The 21,205-nt window shown below is 51.4% G+C and overlaps 1 protein-coding gene across 2 annotated transcripts; it reads right to left on the reverse strand.

The window, feature by feature from the left end:
- Window positions 1-10,153: 10,153 nt before the first annotated feature.
- LOC119113021 (GTP-binding protein Di-Ras2) lies at window positions 10,154-20,073 on the reverse strand. 2 transcript variants are annotated; one of them, XM_037237338.1, is made up of 6 exons: window positions 20,003-20,073; window positions 17,557-18,281; window positions 16,848-17,122; window positions 15,102-15,256; window positions 12,360-12,483; window positions 10,154-11,688 (listed from the first exon to the last, which is right to left on the reverse strand). In XM_037237338.1, exons 3-6 carry the CDS (start codon window positions 16,983-16,985, stop codon window positions 11,509-11,511), a joined length of 597 nt encoding a protein of 198 aa, XP_037093233.1. In that variant the 5' UTR covers window positions 16,986-17,122; window positions 17,557-18,281; window positions 20,003-20,073; the 3' UTR covers window positions 10,154-11,508. The 2 variants fall into 2 exon arrangements, with proteins under 2 accessions (XP_037093233.1, XP_037093232.1); XM_037237337.1 differs by having other exon boundaries at window positions 17,536-18,281.
- Window positions 20,074-21,205: the final 1,132 nt, after the last annotated feature.

Genomic DNA, 21,205 nt, shown 5'->3' on the forward strand with positions numbered 1-21,205 from the left:
AGGCTATCAAACGCAGCTTCTGTCAATCTAGCAGCATATTGATATCCAATTGCCAGTTGGATATTGCGGGGCGTCTCGATTGTCTTGAAATTTGGTGTGTGGGGTCTTCTCAACACGCTGATTCCGAAAATTACTTGCCTTTGTGGTGGAATTTTGCGTAATTTTTGAGTTATACGCTGCGTAACATCCCAATGTGATATTGCGGGACGTCTCAATTGCCTCCAAATTCGGTGTGCACGGCCTTCTCAACACGCTGAATCCGAAAATCACCGCCTTTGGGGTGGAATTTTGCGTAATTTTCGAGTTTTACGCTGCGTAACATCCCAATGTGATATTGCGGGGCGTCTCGATTGCCTCCAAATTTGGTGTGGAGGGCCTTCTCAACACGCTGATTCCGAAAATCACTGCCTTTGGAGCGTAACTTTGCGTAATCTCCGAGTTACATGCCGCGTAACACAACAGTTGAATATTGCGGGGCGTCTCGATTGCCTTGAAATTTGGTGTGCAGGGCCCTCTCAACACGCTGATTCCGAAAATCACTGTCGTTGACGTGGAATTTTGCGTAATTTCAGAGTTAAACGCCGCGTAACATCCCAATGTGATATTGCAGGGCGTCTCGATTGCCTTGAAATTTGGTGTGCAGTGCCTTCTCAACACGCTGATTCCGAAAATCACTGCCTTTGGGGTGGAATCTTGCGTAATTTTCGAGTTTTACGCCGCGTAACATCCCAATGCGATATTGTGGAGCGTCTCGATTGCCTCCAAATTTGGTGTACAGGGCCTTCTCAACACGCTGATTCCGAAAATCACTGCCTTTGGGGTGGAATTGTGCGTAATTTCCGAGTTATACGCCGCGTAACACAACAGTTGGATATTGCGGGGTGTCTCGGTTGCCTTGAAGTTTGGTGTGCAGGGCCTTCTCAACACGCTGATTCCGAAAATCACTGCCTTTGGGGTGGAATTTTGCGTAATTTTCTAGTTATACGCTGCGTAACATCCCAATGTGATATTGCGGAGCGTCTCGATTGCCTCCAAATTTGGTGTGCAGGGCCTTCTCAACACGCTGACCACCGGTGTGTCGACGCCGCCGGCCGGCCGGCTATCAGCTGGCGGGCCCGCTGACCACCGGTGTGTCGACGCCTGCCGTCCGGCCGGCTATCAGCTGGCGGGCCCCCTGACCACCGGTGTGTCGACGCCGCCGTTCGGCCGGCTATCAGCTGGCGGGCCCCCTGACCACCGGTGTGTCGCCACCGCCGTCCGGCAGGCTCGCGAAGTGCAGCGTCTCCACCACGGTCAGGAGCAGCGGGCTGATGTGGCCGGCCAGCCAACAACATGGGCATGGCGTGCACAAGTAGCATGCGCTGATACACCAGCGTCACCAGTGTCCGTGGGGGATAAGACAGACGGTGACATCACCCAAATCTTCATGCTGCAGCGGTGAGGCACGATTGGTTTGGCCACCAGTGACATCTTGTCAGTTTTTGGTCAGGACAAACAATGCCCGTGACTACGTCGGACTATTACTCAACCACCTCAAAGGTCAGAAAAGAAACAAAGCTGAAAGGGATGCCACTGGGTGAAACCACCAAGTCAGTGATATCACATACCACACGGTTATCACTCACATGTCGCGAACTGACCTTCTCCAGGAACTGATACGGACAGGCCCAAAGGCAAATTCCAGGACACCTATTCCAAAGCGCAACTGAGGTGTCATGCGTCGCATACCCCGGAAGTTACGCAAAATCCCACCCTAAAGACAGTGATTTTCGGAATCAGCGTGTTGAGAAGGCCCTGCACACCAAATTTCAATGCAATCGAGACGCCCCGCAGTATCACATTGGGATGCTACGCGGCGTATAACTCGGAAATTACGCAAAATTCCACCTCAAAGGCGGTTATTTTTGGAATCAGCGTGTTGAGAAGGCCCTGCACCCCAAATTTGGAGGCCATCGAGACGCCCCGCAGTATCACATTGGGATGTTACGCGGCGTATAACTCGGAAATTACGCAAAATTCCACCCCAAAGGCTGTGATTTTCGGAATCAGCGTGTTGAGAAGGCCCTGCACATCAAGTTTCAAGGCAATCGAGACGCCCCGCAATATCCAACTGGCAATTGGATATCAATCTGCTGCTAGATTGACAGAAGCCATAGTGATGCGTAGCAGCATATTCTTGGTCAAGGCTTTTATGACGCGGGGATGCGCCGTGATGCTGTAGCTGTACGCAGTCAGCTGAACAGGGGCGGATCCAGGATTTCGTCAAGGTGGGGGGGGGGGGCACGCGATGTGGACCCCCCTAGAGTTTGGGGCCCTCCAAAAAATATCCTTGCATTTTGGTCGGTACATTTTAAGATGGTGTGCTAGATGTGCTACGTTTGCATATATATAGAGTTCATTCATGTCCTACAGATCATGTTAATTCCTGTAACTTTGAGGCCAAGTATTTAGGAACAACAGGCGAAATTAACTCGAGTTGGCCGTTAACAACCATAAAAACCAAGCACGGGCTTGACTAATTCCTAATTTATTTACGGCCAGCCGGCTGGGCGATGTTATCAGCTGATGACTGATGACTAATGCAAAATTTTTTCTTTGGTATAAAGCAGTACAAAATATTCTAGCATTCAAAATACGTTAAGAACGTGATGCACTAGTATATAAAGCGTCACACGCTAAATAACAAATGAAAATGAAACATACGATGTCGGTGGCACGTAAAAATACGTTCTACAGTTGCGCGTAAAAATTCATCGATGCATACCTGACTACGGCTCTGAGTCGAAGGCACCAAGACCATCCCCATTGAGTTATCTTGATGGCTGGTCCCCAGTCCATCGGATAACTCACGGGACGAAGCCTGAGCGATCATGGGTGCCGCAGGAGGTCAACAAAGTGGTCCCAGTCAACAGCTATATGGTCCTCAGGGCAAGCAAAAAGAATTCAAGACTGACGTGGTGGGCCCCTGAACGATCGGTAGCGCCCCGACAGGCTGACACATAAGGCCCCAGCCAGAGCACAGTACCCCCTAAGCAAAGGAATTATTCAAGACCGTGAGTTAATACCCTTGTGCGATTAAGAGTACATGGGCAGGCTAGCAGACAGAGCCTCGATAGGAGTGAAGAATCCTCCGTAAACGAGATCAAAGGGAAAGAGCCCTCAATCAAAGTAGAGGGCCCCTGAGCATCGAGTGTCTCAGTGACTTACCTTATAAGCGCCCCAGCAACAGCACAAGCCCCTGCATGCAAGTGGAAGGAACCCGAGACTAATATGAAGGGTCCCTGACCAACTGAGTGTACCCTAGCATATGGGGCCCGGAAAAGCATATAGAGCCTTTCGGGCGAATGGGAAAAATTCGTGGACGAAAACCTGCATCGACCAAGAGTGACCAGGCATGGAAGCAGATAGCATCCCAACGACAGCGTTAGGCCCTATGATAAAATGCAAAGAGATCAAGGAAAACGTGGAAAGCTTCTTAGCGGTCAGATTGACCGGCAAATGGATATAAAGGTTAGGGCAATTAACAGAGTAACGCTTCTATACAGCATAATGAGCTCCGAAACCTCCCCAAACAATAGCTTCTCATCCAGCGAAGAATTAAGTTAGTGTGTTTATAAGCTCTTTACTTTTACTAGCAATTGTTTTTGACCGTCCGTAGGCCCAAAGGCGTCCAATTTTGTCGTGCTTTTGTTGTTAGAAAACTGCGTCCGTTCGGTCGGTTATGGGCCCCTTCAGAGCCTTTAGGTCCCTCGGCATGGTCCATGAGGGAGTGGTCCCGTGCCTCCGCCAACGGCCCGAGCAGCTTAACACGTGCTCGTGCGGGGTTGAACTTGACCACCCACCAAAGGTTTTTTCCAAAATGACTTCCGGACAGCGCGGCGCAACCGCATCAAATTTTGTATACTCTGGACAGTTGAATAGCGGATCGTTTGGTGTCAAAAGTTTAGATGTATCTTGTACGGTTACTGACCTACGGCGGGTCCAATTCAAGCCGTGGGTACTGCGAAGTCGATTTCTAAGGAATCGTTTGATCTGATGCAACAAATGAGTGTTAGACAAGACCGTGCATCTCTGAGATGCTTTCTTGGACAACACAACAAATGAATAAACAAATTCCATTCACCTAAGGTCAGTTTTGAAGGTCAGACCAAGGTCAAAGACTGCCTGTTTTATTACCCTAGGGCTTGCGGTCTGGGGTGGTTTCTGGAGCTCGTTTCGAATTCACTGATGGCGGGAAACTAATTTTACATCTTGCATATACTTCTCAAAGGTCAGAATAGGTCACTCACCTAAAATGACCCGGGCCAACATTTTGTTTTGTTAGGAGCATACTGCCTAGTGGAATCTTTGTCGCTTATTCAAATGCAAAATTTGAAGCAGTCTTGTACGATTTTGGTCAATATGACCTTTAAATGGTCAAACAAGGTCACTGACCTTAAATGATTTTATTTGATCTTTAGCTTAGAATAGGTATCTTGGTTATGTGGGGCACTTCGGAGGCCAGCCTGGAGATTGACATTGTTTGATCTAATTTGACCCGAAGGTTATGACCTAGGATCTCAGACCTTGACCTAAGCGAGTTCAGGTACAGGCAAACACACCCTGGAGTTTGGTATCCCTAGCTCTCTCAGTTCCTGAGATCTCGGGGGGGGGGGGGGAGAATTGGCTTGCCACACGAGCGAAGGGTATCCAACCGACCACCCGGGCGCGTGTTTATAGATGGGGTCCGCCAAGAACACAGGCCATCCATTTAAGTAAGAAATACTCACGACATGATGTGTGGGGCTCCGAACGATCAAATGTGTCCAAGCAGGTTGACATATAGGGCCCCCGTCAAGAGCGCAGGGCCCTCCATTCAAATGAAAAGTATCCAAGACCTAATGTAGAAGGCCCCCGAATGATCGAGTGCGCCCGGGCAGATTATCAGATGGCTTCGACAACCAAGACCCAATATATAGGGCCACCGAACACTCCGGCGTGGCCGAGGAGGCGAACAGATTGGTTCCCGACAAGTGCGTAGGACCCTCCTTTCAGATAGGAAACACCCAGGCACATTGTGGAGGGCCTCGAAATAATTGAGTGCGTCTTGGTAAGTTAACAGAAGGGGCCCCGACCAGAGCGTAAAGCCTTCCGCTCAAATATGAAATGTCCACGGCATGCTAAAGAGGGCCCCGAATAGTCGAGTGCGCCAGAGCAGGGTAACAGATAGGGCCCCAAAACGAGCAGAAGGACCTCCATTCAAATAAAAAACCAGATGAAGAGGTCCCCCAACGATCGAATGGGCCCGAGCGTCTTATCAGAAGGGAGCCTGACAAAAGTGCAAGGCCTTCCATTCAAATAAGAACTACCCAAAATGTAGTGTGGGGGGCCCCTGAAAGATGGAGTGTACGTGAGTAGGTTATCAGGTGACCCCGATAGGAGTGCAGGGTTCTAAATTCAAACACCAAGATCCGAGGCGCAGGGCCCCCAGAATAACCCTGTATTTCTGTAGTTATGGCCGGGGAAGCGAACAGAGGGGGGGGGGGGGCGACAAGTGCGTAGGACTTCCATTGAAATAAGACGTGCCCAAGACCAAATGAAGAACGGCCCCGAATGGTCGAATGTGCCCGAGCAGGTTATCAGATAGACCCCCCCCCAAAAAAAGCGTAGGTCCCCCCATTCAGATAAAAAGTTCCAAGACCCAGTGTGGAAGGTTCCCGAACGACCGAGTGTGCCCAAGCATGCTATCAGATGGGCCCCCGACAAGAGCGTAGGGCCCTAAGCAAGTGGCAGGGAATTGGAAGCGCCCTAGACCAATGTAGGAGGCCCATGAGCACATCGCGAGTGTGTCAGTACGTTAATCGGGACACAAGTAAAGAGCCCCTGAGCGACCGAAAGCACTCCGACAAGTCAAGGGCAACATGGGAGGCTCCCTGACGATCGGAACGACCCTGCGAGTGGGCATATGGGCTCCCCAGAAACAGTATAGGGCGCCTAGACAGTGTAATGAGGCTTAGAACTCCCAATTCACAACTCTTGCAATCACTGAATAATTATTTTACTTCTCGTGGGTCCTTCACTTTCGCTTGCAACTATTCTTGGTCGCCTGGAAATCCAGAGATGTTCGATTCTGTTGCGGCTTTTCGTTGTTGAAAAACTGTACCTGTTCGACCGGCTATGGCCTCCTTGGAACCAATGGGTCCCTTCGGGGCCCAAGGGGGGCCATGGTGACGTGCTCTCTCCCATCCTTTGGATCCGCCCCTGCAGCTGAACACAACATGACGCCAAGAATGGTTTGGCAAAAAGAAATAGGACTACATGTTCGACACCCAAAAAGGTCTTGATTCTCCCTGCTCTTAAAAGTCCTGGTGTTAACGGTGCGACGTATGCTGTAGCTTTCTGTAGTTATGCGTGCGGGTAACAGCCGTGGTGAACCCCGATCACCAGATTCACACCAGATGAAGAAATCGCACGCCGTCAGCCCATGAGAGAGGGTATTATTTTACCGGCGTTTCTAAACTCGAAAACAATCGCATTTTCATTGACTACCCACCGGACCCAATGAATAAGACGCAGCTGCTCAGCCGTGGTGACGTCACCCAAGTGCGTGTCGCGAGTGAGCACGTCCAGTCCAAAGTCGTTGGTCGCCGCACGGGTCGCCGAGTTGGTTTGACCGTCGACCGCGGCATTCCGGCCCACAATGCCGGACGGATGCCTTGCTCACAGAACCCACTGGCCGAATTCCCTCGCTAACAAATCCATAGGCGCTCTCAGACATGTTGTTTCTATCATGTAAGCGTCCGCAAAGACCTCACGACCACGGGAGCTTTCAGTTCATTTGGGAGCTCCCCTGATCGTGAGATCTTTGCGGACGTTTTAATGATAAGGACAGCAGCTTCAGCTCCCCAGCTTTGGCAATACAGACGATCAAATGCCAGGAGCAGCTCCTTCCGTGGCGAATTTTGTTAGTGCGTTGGGACATTTTCCCTGCACTGTTCCATTTGCCCCCCCCCCCCCCTCCTCCCATACACACACGCTTATCTTATGAAACGACTATCACGCTCACGATGCTGCTTACAATGCACGTGCCAAGCGCACCCGTTCATTCCTGAAATATTCAATTTGGTGGAAGGTTCCAGTGGGCTGGGCAAACAATGTTTCTGACATAAAATCCTACCGGAAGCCGAAGTTTTTGTTAGGGAAATTTCCTCCCATGATCGTGCTTGGCCGTAGGCGTAGGAGCGTCTCAAACAGTGAGGGCGGGCTCAGCAAGGGTTTTGCCTTGGCTCGGCTGTTAGGCCTTCGGTAAAAAAAATTTGGCATGAGAGGCATGCACATCTGAGTGCAACAATACGCTATCCCAATCATCCACTCCCTCGCGTGTTACGCTTCCGTTGCGCTCCATCCAGTTTCCGACACTCTTTCTCCCCATCCATCCATACTCAGCGTAAGTTATGGATGGCCCAAAATACAACGGGGAGAGGAGAGGGGGGGGGGGGGGAGGATAGCAAAGTGTAACTATCGTTGCCAAGGACTTGGGTCCACGTGGAAGGCTGTGTATTAATTTGGGGAAATATACCCAACCCACACAGAATGCCTCCCAATGGCTAAACGGAAGAGGGTGGAAGGGATTCCCTCGCTACCTGGCCTCTAACTAACATAGCGACACAGTACATACGACAACCGATGCTCGTAGACCTAAGGAACACGACGGTGGCCACTTTGCCCAATCAGGTCAACCACGTTTCCGGGCAGAGCATCGTTCGTTCATCCGTGACATATTTCGTCGTACGCAGGTTCTTACTGGCAAATCTTCGAATCGCATTTCCTTTTGTGTATACCTTCCTACGCGAATATTCGTGTGCAAATATTTGTCTTGCAAAACTTTTACGCAAATAGACGTATTCGCCCAACTACGTGTCCGGAAATCTCGATATCCTCGAAGCTGCGCACGCGCAATTATTTGTATTGCATTGCTTCACATATGCATTTCATCGCATCGCAGTCCTTCGTACCACATTTCTTCGTATGTTTGATTCACCGCATCGAATTTCTTTGCTCCGCACTTGTTTGCTTCACATTTTCGTACACCGCTTTCTCTGCATTTTTTGTTTCCGCATGTACAGTCCGCCCTATGAAGTGCGTGGTGTTGAGAGCAGGAGACATGGACGACGAAGGGTGCATATTTTACTCTCAGTGGAAATATTTTCCAGCCGAGACTGTCGCGCTAGGCCGGGCGGCGGCGTCTCTGCAACTCAAGAGTGTTGCTATCTGGGAAGCTGCCAGGGTTTTTTCTCGTTTAAGTGGCTATGTCCCCGAAAGGGCACTCTCGGCCGGAAATATGCACGAGCCCAGAAAATCTCACCGAGGCGGTGCGCCGCCACAAGTACAAACAGTGCTATTACGGGCTCATCCGTCGGAAGTACACCCCAATGGTAGATGCGTGTTTTGCCGAACCTGAAAGCCATACACTATATTGGTGAGACGCTCCGGGTCTTAGGCAAGACTTGGCACCCGCAGAAAACCTCTCAAGCCCGCCCCAGCTAGGGCCGCGGCTTAGTTAAACAGGAAGTTCCAGAGTCGACTAGGAGGCTGCGTCAGACAACCAGCTGGAATGATGCATTCGCTGGGCACAGACTGCCATCGACGAGAAAGTGTCGTGCAGCAAACTGAGGCAGGAGGACGCGTCTGTGCTGCGGTGCGGCCAGGAGGACGCGTCTGTGCTGCGGTGCGGCCAGGAGGACGCGTCTGTGCTGCGGTGCGGCCAGGAGGACGCGTCTGTGCTGCGGTGCGGCACGAATGAGCAGTGCTCTTTACAGATGCGTCGCGCTTCACGATGTCTTTTTTCTAAACGTGCAAACCAGGCTTCATGATGGCGTCGTCAAATGCAGCATAGTTTCTGTCATTTGAAAATTGTCCAAAAAGTACGTGCTGACATGCCATTTGCTTGCCAACCATGTTGGTTTGTTGTTTGTTCTCACTGTTGTGTGTATTACATTATATCTCACTGTTGTGTGTGTCACTCCACGCGTATATGATGCTGTTCCGTCTTCATTCATAACCCTGCACAGCTGATGAATGCGCTGACATTCCTCTGAAGCCTGACCACCGTTCCACCAGCTCAACTGGTAAAACAGCGCTGGAGTCAATGTGCCACAGACTGAGCTGGCATCTCGAAACCGCAAAATCTTAAACCCTTCCATCAAAATATTTCAGAATACTTCCAGTAGCCTCTTTAGCAACTTAACGGATGACGTAGTTGACTTACATAACTTTGTTAGCGTACAACGTACGGATCACCTGCAACGAGAGTTATAACTTTTTTTAACTTTTCACTCCTCTACACAAAGTCAGCGTTCTTTGGGCATTATTTGGATGACCATTATATCGCTGAGATCGATTCTTACCTACTTGAAAAGTGGTGCAAGAATACAAATAGTAAATGGCTTTTGGTAATGCAAAATGGTCCAAGGCTGTTGCGAAATACATATTTGGAGAGCTAGGGATGTTTGGTCCTTAGGTCGCTCCCTCCCCCCCCCCCCCCAACACAAGTAGGCGCTCCTGGCATTGGTCACAAAGTGACTAATGCCAGGGGCGTTGACGTTGCATTAGACAGCGACATTAGACAGTGCACATGACGTTGAATTAGACTGCGTTTTCTGGGACCCATGTGCGTTATTCGACTCTTGTGCGATGAGCTGTTGTATACATATATGTACACACACATAAATAGATAGATAGATAGATAGATAGATAGATAGATAGATAGATAGATAGATAGATAGATAGATATATATATATATATATATATATATATATATATATATATATCTCTCTCTCTCTCTCTCTCTCTCTCTCTCCTCTCTCTCCTCTCTCTCTCGTCTCCTCTCTCTCGCTCTCTCTCTCTCTCTCTCTCTCTCTCTCATCTCTCTCTCTCCTCTCTCTCTCTCTCTCTCTCTCTCGCTGATGAATTGTTGAAAATAAGATCTTCAGATTGTCGGCATGCGTGAAGCATTATGAAATCGTCAACCTCGTATGTGTAGGGAACCCAAATTCATTCTATCAATATGTCAGGGCGTCGTTGGCGTGCTCCTTCTGTTTAGAGGGATATGCGCACAATTTTTTGGAAATCTTGCAACCACGTTGGCCAGTGGTCTGGATCATTGTTGTTTTGATTGGTCTCGTGCTTGTGGCACTGCTTGCGCATTCGGCTATGATTTGGCAGCACACTTCAGAATTTCCACCATCAAATTTTCTCGCTACACACAACCTTCCAAGGTAAAAGTATCCTTCAATAAACAGTTCACACTGTCAACAACCTGCCATCATGGCCGTTCCCGTTCGCGGCGAGCTTCAACGAAAGCTTAAAATGATCCGCATATTTCCTTCGATGTTCAGCTGATTCTTAGAATGGAAATGCTCCTCAATACCTTGCACATCGACTTCAACAGCCGTCCCAGTCGGAGGTTTAGGCATATGGTACGAGCTGGCTTAATGGCACGCACGGAATGTCTTGTGCCCGACTGCAGTGAAGCAAATCGAATCGCAAGCAGAGTGAAGAATATATCCACGTGTAATACACACCACCGATGAGGACATCTCGCGGATTCACTTCGCTGCCATCTCAGCATGACTGCTGGCAAAACGTCCGCCAGCGGCGACGCCATGGCACCGTCCTAACACAGCCGGCGGCGCTGGGCATGAGAAACCACAGTGGACGACACGGGACGAGACAGACTACTCCCTCCGCCAGTGCACCAACAAGAGCCGGGACGCACTGCCGTGTCCATGGGCGCACCCCTGGAGACCAGCTCTGGACTAGCTTCTGCAAGCTGCCCTCGCCCCCTCCCCTCCACCCCCACCCACGCATTCGCCTCTTCCGCTTTATGCTCTGTTACGCGGTACATTTTCCCCAGCCGTCTCATGTCATAGACGTTATGGCTGGCTAGTCAGTATCGCTAGCAGGTTCAATGCTGAGCTTGGAAGTGCTGTGGTAGTATCGTGTGTTTGAGAACACCGCCTCAGCTATTGCTTTGCTCTCTAACGCCAGCATTAGACCCATCCGCGGCCAGGAGACACTGGCTGATCAGTTGACGGACTGTTCAGCGGACGGGCAGGCCGATCAGCTGACGGGCCGAGCCAAAGACAGCTGACGGACAGGCTGATCAGCTGACGGGTCGAGCCAAAGACAGCTGACGGACGGGCTGACCAGCTGACGGGCCGCACCGCGGCAGAGGCGCCGCGGGTGAGAATACAGAGGGCGGTATATGTATGCTCCACGTTGAGACGCCGCGGACACGGTGGTATAAGTGATCCTGGCGGAGATGGGTTTGGTGACGCTGATACGCTGCTCCGCTTCAGCTTCCCGGCGCACCAACAGCCCGTCGGGGGGGGGGGGGGGCTGACCGTGCTCAGAGAAGTGCAGCTCTCAACGCCGCCCAGCGTGGCAGAGCACAGTCGAGAGAGGGTGCCGAGAGAGCTGTCTTTGTACAGTGCGGGTCAGGTGACCGGACTGCGGCGGCGCTGGCGCTACATCATCTGACACTTCTCCTTAAGCCTCAGGGATCCCATGGCAGAGCGACCCCGCGGATCCAGGTGCACCGTCATCGTCCGACTCTTGTCCAGACTCAGCAGCTCCTGGAACAACTGGCTTACGTTGACGTTGTTCTTCGCCGATGTCTCGAGGAAAGCGCAGCGGCACGCCTTCGCCTGAGGAGAGATACGCCTTCATGTTAGCTGCCAGCGCTGGCCACACAGATGGGCAGTGACGCAGCTGTCGTCTTCTTGCGTTCAGTGACGCGACGCCAGAGACCAATAAACACAACGGTGCACGGGTGTAGTCTCCTTTTCAGTGCGGGGGGGGGGGGGGGGCTCAGCCCTCCTCCTAACTTGGGCTCTACCCTAACTCTGGGAAGAAAGTGGGTCAAATCTGAGGAGAAACATGTTTGTTGGCAAATCTTGGGGGTATTGTGGGTCATTTTTCACTGTTCAGCTCTTCAACCCATTTTGTGAAGCTACGCTCCCGCCACGGCGGGCAGACCAGTTTTATACATCCTCGCACGATGAATTACAAGGTCAGACGCACGCGCTTGCAGACGCTTTTATAGGTTTCATGAAAATGAATTCCGCTGATAAAAACAGCATGGAGTTCCCTGTTCCGTTGGGGAAAATGTCCGCCTTGAGAATGAAGTGGGTCAAATTCGTGGAGAAACGTGTTTTTTGTTCGTCAGGGCTTATGGATTGCTTAAGGTTTCGTTCGTTCGTGAGAGTGGAGTTTGGGCATGTCATAAAATACTCATCTAAACTTATTTTGTGAGGCTGCACTTCTCACAATTTCGCCAGACACCCGATTGTATCTGCTTTCCCCGTTCCCTCCTCACCTGTGCCTCTCCCTCAGCTTGCGACACCTCCCGTTTGTCGTTCTCGTCACACTTGTTGCCCACCAGAACGATGGGAATGTCTTGCAGATCCCCCTTCACTTCGCTGATGACGTTGAAGATCGAGCTGCAGACACGTGACCAAGACCATGAGCCCTGCGGTCAGCTGGCGGCATGAGCCATGAGCCGTGCGGTCAGCTGGCGGCATGAACCATGAGCCGTGCGGTCAGCTGGCAGCATGAACCATGAGCCGTGCGATCAGCTGGCGGCATGAACCATGAGCCGTGCGGTCAGCTGGCGGCATGAACCATGAGCCGTGCGGTCAGTTGGCAGCATGAACGGGGAGCCGTGCGGTCAGCTGGCGGCATGAACCATGAGCCGTGCGGTCAACTGGCGGCATGAACCATGATCCATGCGGTCAGCTGGCGGCATGAACCATGAGCCGTGCGGTCAGCTGGCAGCATGAACCACGAGCCGTGCGGTCAGCTGGCGGCGTGAACCATGAGCCGTGCGGTCAGCTGGCGGTATGAACCATGAGCCGTACGGTCAGCTGGCAGCATGAGCCACTAGCCGTGCGGTCAGCTGGCAGCATGAACCATGAGCCGTGCGGTCAGCTGGCGGCATGAACCATGAGCCGTGCGGTCAGCTGGCGGCATGACGCTGCACCATCCTGAGGGCGATGGTGCAGCATCAACGTCACGCGTTGTTGCGTCTGCCGGGTAAAGTGAATAGTTCACGCTTGAAGACATTAAAGCAAGCAACATGTACAATGAGATAAGCTCATATATGCCTACTGGTACACTTTTAAGTGAAAAAGACCACTCTAGACACCACAAATCCTCTGTTAAGTAAACATGTTTTCCTATGCAGTATTGCTTGAATTGGTCATCGTCTCTCGTAAGGCATCGATTGAGAGCCAGTTGGCTGCCGTTAAATCTGGAAAACGTGCTCAGCAATTCCAGATATGAACGCCTCGACAAATATATTTGCATTGGCCTTGATCACCTCATGACTAATGGAATAACCAGATCTTAATGACGTTATTATGGCATCATGAATGCCTGGGTGATCTTGAAATAGCCTCACCAAAATAGCTCGCACGTCTTCGCCGGTGTCTAGCTCAGAAACTAGAAAGGCTTAGGTCATAAGAAGGACAGCGCTGTGAACTGCACCGAACGATCTTCAAGATGGCTTTTTTTCAATTCGATACCCCACACCAATGTGTAACATTGGCTTCACACGCGCCCGGGTGGCCGGTTGCATGCAACGAGCTCATATGGGGGTCAATTTGTACTCTTCCTGGATATCTCAAGATTGAGAGAGCTAGAGACAAAGAAGGAAGGAAGATAAATTCAAATTCACAAGGAAGATAAGTTTGTAAATGAACGCACGTATATCAAGTTTTGATGTCCCTAGGTCACAGCCTCCATGTAAAATTAGGGCAAACAAGGCCGATATGAAAACCGGTGTCTGAAGTGCTGTAAAACCTCTTCATGAAACCACCTTTGCCCTTCATGGCCGTTCTACGCAAAATTTCACTGGCGTTTATTTCCGGTAAAACATTGAAATTGATTTAGGAGTCAAGCCGTATATGGCTGATTCCTTAGACAAAGGGTTGATTAGGGTTTTTGAGGTCGGTGCACTCATCTGACCATGATCAGCTCCAAAGAAGATGCATACGTTGACCCTTCTGTGATGGAAAAATTTAAAGCAATCCTTATAAACCACCCCACAAAGCAAGTTTTCTGGTAAAAAACCATGTCGTTTTGACCTCGATCCAACCTCCATGTCTTGCCCAAGGGCTGCAAAGGAGCTAGTTTTAATCCTGAGTTCAGTTCTTTAATTTTTTAAGCAATCAGCTCAAAGACGCATGTGTTCGCCTAACGCTCCTCTGCTCGGATCAAATCAAATAATTCCCTGGGAATTGCCTTTGCTGATACCCTTGATCTGACTTTCATCTGTCATACGTCAACGACCTTACGACACCAAATGTGTTGGCAATCCAACCACCTGCAGCTATGCAAAGCTTGACGCTGATGCGCTACACCCATCTCAGGTTATTCTGGAAAGACCTTCGGGGTCCAATAGCCCCCAGGAGGGGACGTGTTAGTCAGCGCGCTGGGCGGAACACAGCCATATCGATAATTGTGTACAAACACCACCGAATCACTGTGTTGGATTATGTGCCAGTCGTCTTTTTAGCCAGCTGGGGTTGTGGCATGCAGCGTGTGGGGCTCCAACAGCTAGGCCAATGTTACTCAGGGACCTATTGTAGACCGGGTGGAGTAATTCCAAATACCTTACCGCCCAAACCCCTTAAAACACGCATACGGAACGAGGCTTTACAATGGAGACATATTTTGTATGCACGGACCCTGAGGATCACACGAAGTCAGAATGACAAAACATTGGCTAAACTGCTGAAAACTGCAGTCGACGAGCGGACCAGTTCAGCTGTCCACAGCGCGTTTCTTTGCTGACATCAAATGCTAACGACTGATGGGCTGCGCCTGATATCGTCCAGGATGCACTCCTGACCTGATCTCACCCAGGCTGCACTCCTGACCTGATCTCGTCCAAACTCTGCACTCCCGACCTGATTTCGTCCAAACTCTGCACTCCTGACCTGATCTCTTCCAAACTCTGCACTCCTGACCTGATCTCGCCCAACTCTGCACTCCTGACCTGATCTCACCCAAACTCTGCACTGCTGACCTGATCTCGTCCAAACTCTGCACTGCTGACCTGATCTCGTCCAAACTCTGGCGGGACGTTATGGAGTACACCAGGATAAAAGCGTGGCCCTTGGAGATGGAGAGCCGCTGCATGGCCGGAAACTGGTGGCTTCCGGTCGTGTCGGTTATTTGCAGCGTGCAGATGTTCTTATTACAGCTGATCACCTTGGAGAACGATAATAAAAACGATGACATAAGTAGCGAATGTGAAGCGCCACGGGCATGTAGAATCACGAGTAACGGAACATCATATGTAGGTATACACTAATGATGCTTTCATCGGTCAACCAAGATCTCTGTTTAGCAATAGGTGTTTTGTTGCTTTGTTGCTTTTTGTGCTGTTTATTTTTCCCCGGCTCAGTTTGATAATCAATCAGTCAATCTGTGCAAACCGCTAGCTAAAAGTGTTGTAATATTGCATGAATGAGATCTGGAAAACAGCAATAGTCTGCGGCATTTACCGCCTACTATAATTGTTGCAGGATTGAAACACATTGCAAGGAGCAAAAGATTGGCTCACTTGTACAAAGTCATGCAACTTGTAGCCTGCGTTGCTGGAGGCAAAAGATCAGCTCACTCGTACAAAGTCATGCACTGAATACTCATTCAACAGTTTAAAATGTCTTAGCATTTCCATAGGTACTGGACACCATGTTCATTTCACGATTTCACAACCACATAGAGCTGCAAGCGTTTCTCTTGAGTAGCTTGTCCACAAAGGCACCACGACTCTGTCCGCAGTAGGTTGAGAAACGTGACCACTCTGACATGGTTCTTGATACGTTTTGAAATATGCGGACCATATCGCGCCGTACGGTTTTGTGCGAACGGCAACCACAGAGGGATGCGGGTAATAGCTATGGAGTCGTCACATTAGAGCTCAGCGTGCTCAAGAACCTAAATGCGCCACGATTTCCTGAAGTCCTTCACTCATATTCATCTTGCAGCCATTTTACGCCGTGAACATGTATCAGGGCGACGGCAGCAGAGGCATGCAGGCAGCAAATATGAATGCATTTATTCGTGGGTTCGGTGGGTTGTCGCAGTTGCCTTCGCCGATCGTATTCGCAACGACTTGCCTCTGTGGCTGGGTGGCGTGTAATGGACCCACCTGGTCAGTCAGGTACGTGTCCTCGATGGTGGGTACTGGACCCACCTGGTCAGTCAGGTATGTGTCCTCGATGGTGGGTACTGGACCCACCTGGTCAGTCAGGTATGTGTCCTCGATGGCGGGTACTGAACCCACCTGGCGGTATGTGTCCTCGATGGTGGGTACTGAACCCACCTGGCGGTACGTGTCCTCAATGGTGGGTAATGGACCCACCTGGCGGTACGTGTCCTCGATGGTGGGTACTGGACCCACCTGGTCAGTCAGGTACGTGTCCTCGATGGTGGGTACTGGACCCACCTGGTCAGTCAGGTATGTGTCCTTGATGATGGGTACTGGACCCACCTGGTCAGTCAGGTATGTGTCCTCGATGGTGGATACTGGACCCACCTGGTCAGTCAGGTACGTGTCCTCGATGGTGGGTACTGGACCCACCTGGTCAGTCAGGTACGTGTCCTCGATGGTGGGTACCGGACCCACCTGGTCAGTCAGGTATGTGTCCTCGATGGTGGGTACTGAACCCACCTGGTCAGTCAGGTATGTTTCCTCGATGGTGGGTACTGAACCCACCTGGCGGTACGTGTCCTCAATGGTGGGTAATGGACCCACCTGGCGGTACGTGTCCTCGATGGTGGGTACTGAACCCACCTGGCGGTACGTGTCCTCGATGGTGGGTACGTAGCTGTCCTGGAATGTACCCCTGACGAAGCGGAGCACCAGGGAGGACTTGCCGACGGCGCCGGCTCCGAACACCACCACCCGATAGTCGTCACTGCGCTCGGGCATCGTCCACCTACAGCGAAGAGGACCGGCCCGGCCGGCTCTGGTGCTTGCGCCTCCGCTCAGCAGGGACGCACGGGCTCAGCCCACGTCTCTGGATACTTCAGCTTTGCATGCGTTCGAGTATCCCGTTGATTCGTTGGCTGAAAATGTAGGATAAATTCTTTGAAACATTCACAAACTTGACCAAACTAGAAAGTCTTAGTTAGAAATGCAGTGCATATAAAACAAGAGCGATGGAATCAGCACAAATCTCTTTTAATAGCATGAGTGGTAAGGAAGTGTTGACATACCTGCCAGCGCTATTCCTGATATCCTATCAAATCACTTAACTATGCACCTAGCCTATGTCGAGTTCAAAGTTATGCAAGGTTGGAATCATGAGATACATGTTGCTATTCCTTCAGAGTTAATAAGGATGATGTTCCAGGACCCAAGCTAGCACAATCATTCTAATGTGCTACAAAAACTGCGTGGATTGCACGCACAATGCATGTCTTTAAGTCATCTGACCCGTACTAGCTGATTGGTCATTTCGCCCCCGTCATCGACTCACTACTGAGTGTGCAGCGCTGACCGGCAGAAGAGGCGAGCAGGCGCCGACTGGGACCAGGGACGGCTGCTCTCCACCGGCTGGCCACATGTCTGAGCGCCGCTCAGACAGCGCTGGTGTGGTGCGCCGCTCTGAGGCCCAGACAGCGCTGGTGTAGTGCGCCGCTCTGAGGCCCAGACAGCGCTGGTGTAGTGCACCGCTCTGAGGCCCAGACAGCGCTTGTTTGGTGCGCCGCTCTGAGGCCCAGACAACGATGGTGTGGTGCGCCGCTCTGAGGCCCAGACAGCGCTGGTGTAGTGCACCGCTCTGAGGCCCAGACAGCGCTTGTTTGGTGCGCCGCTCTGAGGCCCAGACAGCGCTGGTGTGGTGAGCCGCTCTTAGGCCCAGACAGCGCTGGTGTGGTGCGCCGCTCTTAGGCCCAGACAGCGCCGGTGTGGAGCGCCGCTCTGAGGCCCAGACAACGATGGTGTGGTGTGTCGCTCTGAGGCCCAGATAGCGCTGGTGTGGAGCGCCGCTCTGAGGCCCAGACAGCGATGGTGTGGTGCGCCGCTCTGAGGCCCAGACAGCGATGGTGTGGTGCGCTGCTCTGAGGCCCAGATAGTGCTGGTATGGTGCGCCGCTCTGAGGCTCAGCGGCCTGGGGCAGTGGCGAGAGGCGGCGGGCAGCGGTGGCTCACCGCCACAGCGACGGCCGGCCGGTCAGCTGGCGCCAGCACCGCCGCACCAGCGGCCATCGGAGCTGGCCTACTCCTGTGGGAAGGAGCGGCCGTTTGAACAGCCCCGTCGGCGCCACAGCGACGCCAAATTGCCGACGGCGGCGGCTGCCAGGCGTGGATCCCAGCTACCATTGGCCTGTAAAAATAGCTGTCATTGGAAAAGCGAGGCCATCAAGACAAAAAGAAGTTCTCCAACCCACTCTGTCAGACCCCCATCCCGCTCTTTTAGACCCACGGTAGGTCTGTTGAACCCCAGCCCGGTCTGTCAGCCCTCCAGGCCGGTCTGTCGTACCCCCAGCAAGGGATTCCAATTTTGTTTTGCGTGCCGCTCAACGACTTGTGTCGGCTCCTAAGCCAACTAGGACTCAGCCCTGAACAAAAGCAGTAGCTTCACGAGCTCCGTGTACCTACTGCTCACTTATTTCGCTGTTTCTGAGTGCGTGCTTATCAATTGTTTTATAAAGACAACCTACCGATTGGCACCGATGCTTGCTGTCAAAAGGTCAGACCAGGAAGACAAACGTTCGGTCCATGTAGCTCTATACTCTACGCAGCCTCGAATATCGATATGTTACTCCATATCTTTTCATGAGCTTTTGGAAGGCACATTCTGTCGAATGAGAACGATTCTGTAAAAAAACCTAGGAGGAAAGAAATGAAATAACAAGCAATGCAAAATGAACTTGTCTGATGGCAGAGCATGTGTACAACCCACATGAACCGGCATCAATAACGCGACGTAACATGCATTAGAAAACAGCAAATGCGCTAAAAGAAAATTACACAATCGAAATTGTTCACAGTGCGAGGCATAGTCTGTTCAACACGTCAAAACGCATCTGGGAAGCAAGGTACTTCGCTCCGAGCAGCTAGACGTAGTTACAAAACTTAAGTATGGTTGCACTTATGCGCTTGGCTGTCTATGGGGGAGCTTTATAGATATCTCTCTGGAAGGGCGTGGTCTCCCAATATTTGTTTCTACACCTCGAATATTTGACCAGAATTACGATATACCGCAACCGATAAAGTATCTAAAAATGTGCATGTCTTGGAGCAATCTTGTATTCATCTCCATTGGTTCTTATGAGGCCCAGCTTATGAGTGCGGAGTAACTTGTTGCGTGTTCGTGCTGGCAGACCTTTGATTACATCTGGGTAGTGATGGGACGGCGCCATGACTATTGTAGCAATTTTTACACAAGTACGCACATGCTATCCGCTGATGATGAAAGTGTTAAAATAACGAGTACGCTAACTTCGCCCTGTGGCCTATTTGATAGGTCTTCGGCTTGGCGCGAGACGAATGAACCCTCAGCGCAAACACTTTGGCAATGGTTAATGCCACCTTAATATTACGTCCACACCATTCTAACACACCCACACTCGTGCATGTGTTACAACAGTCGTCCCACACCCACACCCACACCCACACCCACACCCACACCCACCCACCCACACCCCCACACACCCACACACCCACCAACCCACCCACACACACACATACGCACACACACGCACACACACACACACACACACACACACACACACACACACACACACACACACACACACACACACACACACACACACACCAGGTACGGGGTGCGGGTCTTCTAATCAAAGATCCACAGGCGGCGCACTGGCCAAATCTCACGAGCACCGCTGCCTGTCGCTGAGGACTTGTTGCCCCCATGGAGGGGGCACCGAGCGGGCAGGCCTGCAGCCGAGGCCTGGCAGCTTCAGCTGGGCGCCTCACCTGTGAACCTCCAGACCTGCCAGTACAGCCGACCTTCAGGCTCGCCAGATAGCACCGTCCGCCGCTCTGGCGTCACCAACCGTGCATTCAATAATCCCAGTATCGACTGCCCTTGCGTGACGTCATGTTGGCATGACAACGCAGCGAAAATCGTTGCGATGATGTAATGGATAGTGGATGGAGGAAGACTCTGTCGGTCAACACAAAACCGCAAGGGATAAAGCTTCGCTAATGGCACAACAAAGTAGCATGCACCGCGTGATCTCAGCGTAGGTGTGGGACGTAGCTCTCCGCAAAAAGCAACAGCTCACAGCGAACAGCAACAGCTGCGCCTGACGCAACACCGGCCACGCCCACTGCCATTAGCATGAGTAGAATTGAAAGGCTTAATATTGAAAGGGGCTGTTTTCGACAGCTTTCGCAAGAACATTCGCAAACATTGTCCAGCATTTGCACAAGACAGCGACTTGAAAGGGAGCGAGGAGGTCGCCGTCCTTGCTCGATCAAACCGCCGTATCCCTGTGTCTTGTTTTGGCCCGGGTTTTGGCCAACCCTAGGTGAACCTAAATCGAGGAGAATGCTGTTGCTATTTGGGAAAAAAGTTGTTTCCATTTTGACAATATGCCGTTCTTTGCGTTTTTGCCCGTATTCTTTAGCTTTTTAGTGCAGTGCGTTTAGTGTCCTTGGGGCATTTTTTCCTCTCGCTCTGAAAAGTGATTCGCCAGGGCTTAGTCCGACACAAAGCTGACTATGTGGTGTTGGTGGTCTCTGGCCAAAATAGGGCCCACATTGTCTCAGACGTCTCCGATCCGTGTAAGAGGCATCGCGAATGACATTTGAGACTACGGGCCTACGGGCATAGGTCTTTAATGTGACCTATAGCCAGCCCTAGGGTTCTTCGGGCTCTAGGGGTTGGCAGATGCAGAGACAGAGCCCCTGTTAGGCACTGCGGTCCATGACCGACAAGGGGAGCCTCCAATGTTTCAGGGACCTCGATCAATGCAAATCGCGTGCCCCTGCCTTGCTCCGGCTTGAGGGGTGCCCCCCCCCCCCTCTCCGGCTCTGATTGGCACGGGACCAACTATTGGGTGTTAGTGGTCTGTGGTCAAAAAAGAGGCCCCATTGTTCCAGGTGCTCTCAATGGGTGCAAGATGTTCGCTGACAGACAATTGAGGCCACGATTCTACCAGCCGGGATCCTTAA

The sequence above is a fragment of the Pollicipes pollicipes genome, unplaced genomic scaffold (assembly GCF_011947565.3).
Source record: "Pollicipes pollicipes isolate AB1234 unplaced genomic scaffold, Ppol_2.1 Scaffold_7261;HRSCAF=8764_pilon_pilon_pilon, whole genome shotgun sequence".
Lineage (NCBI taxonomy): Eukaryota > Metazoa > Arthropoda > Thecostraca > Pollicipedomorpha > Pollicipedidae > Pollicipes > Pollicipes pollicipes.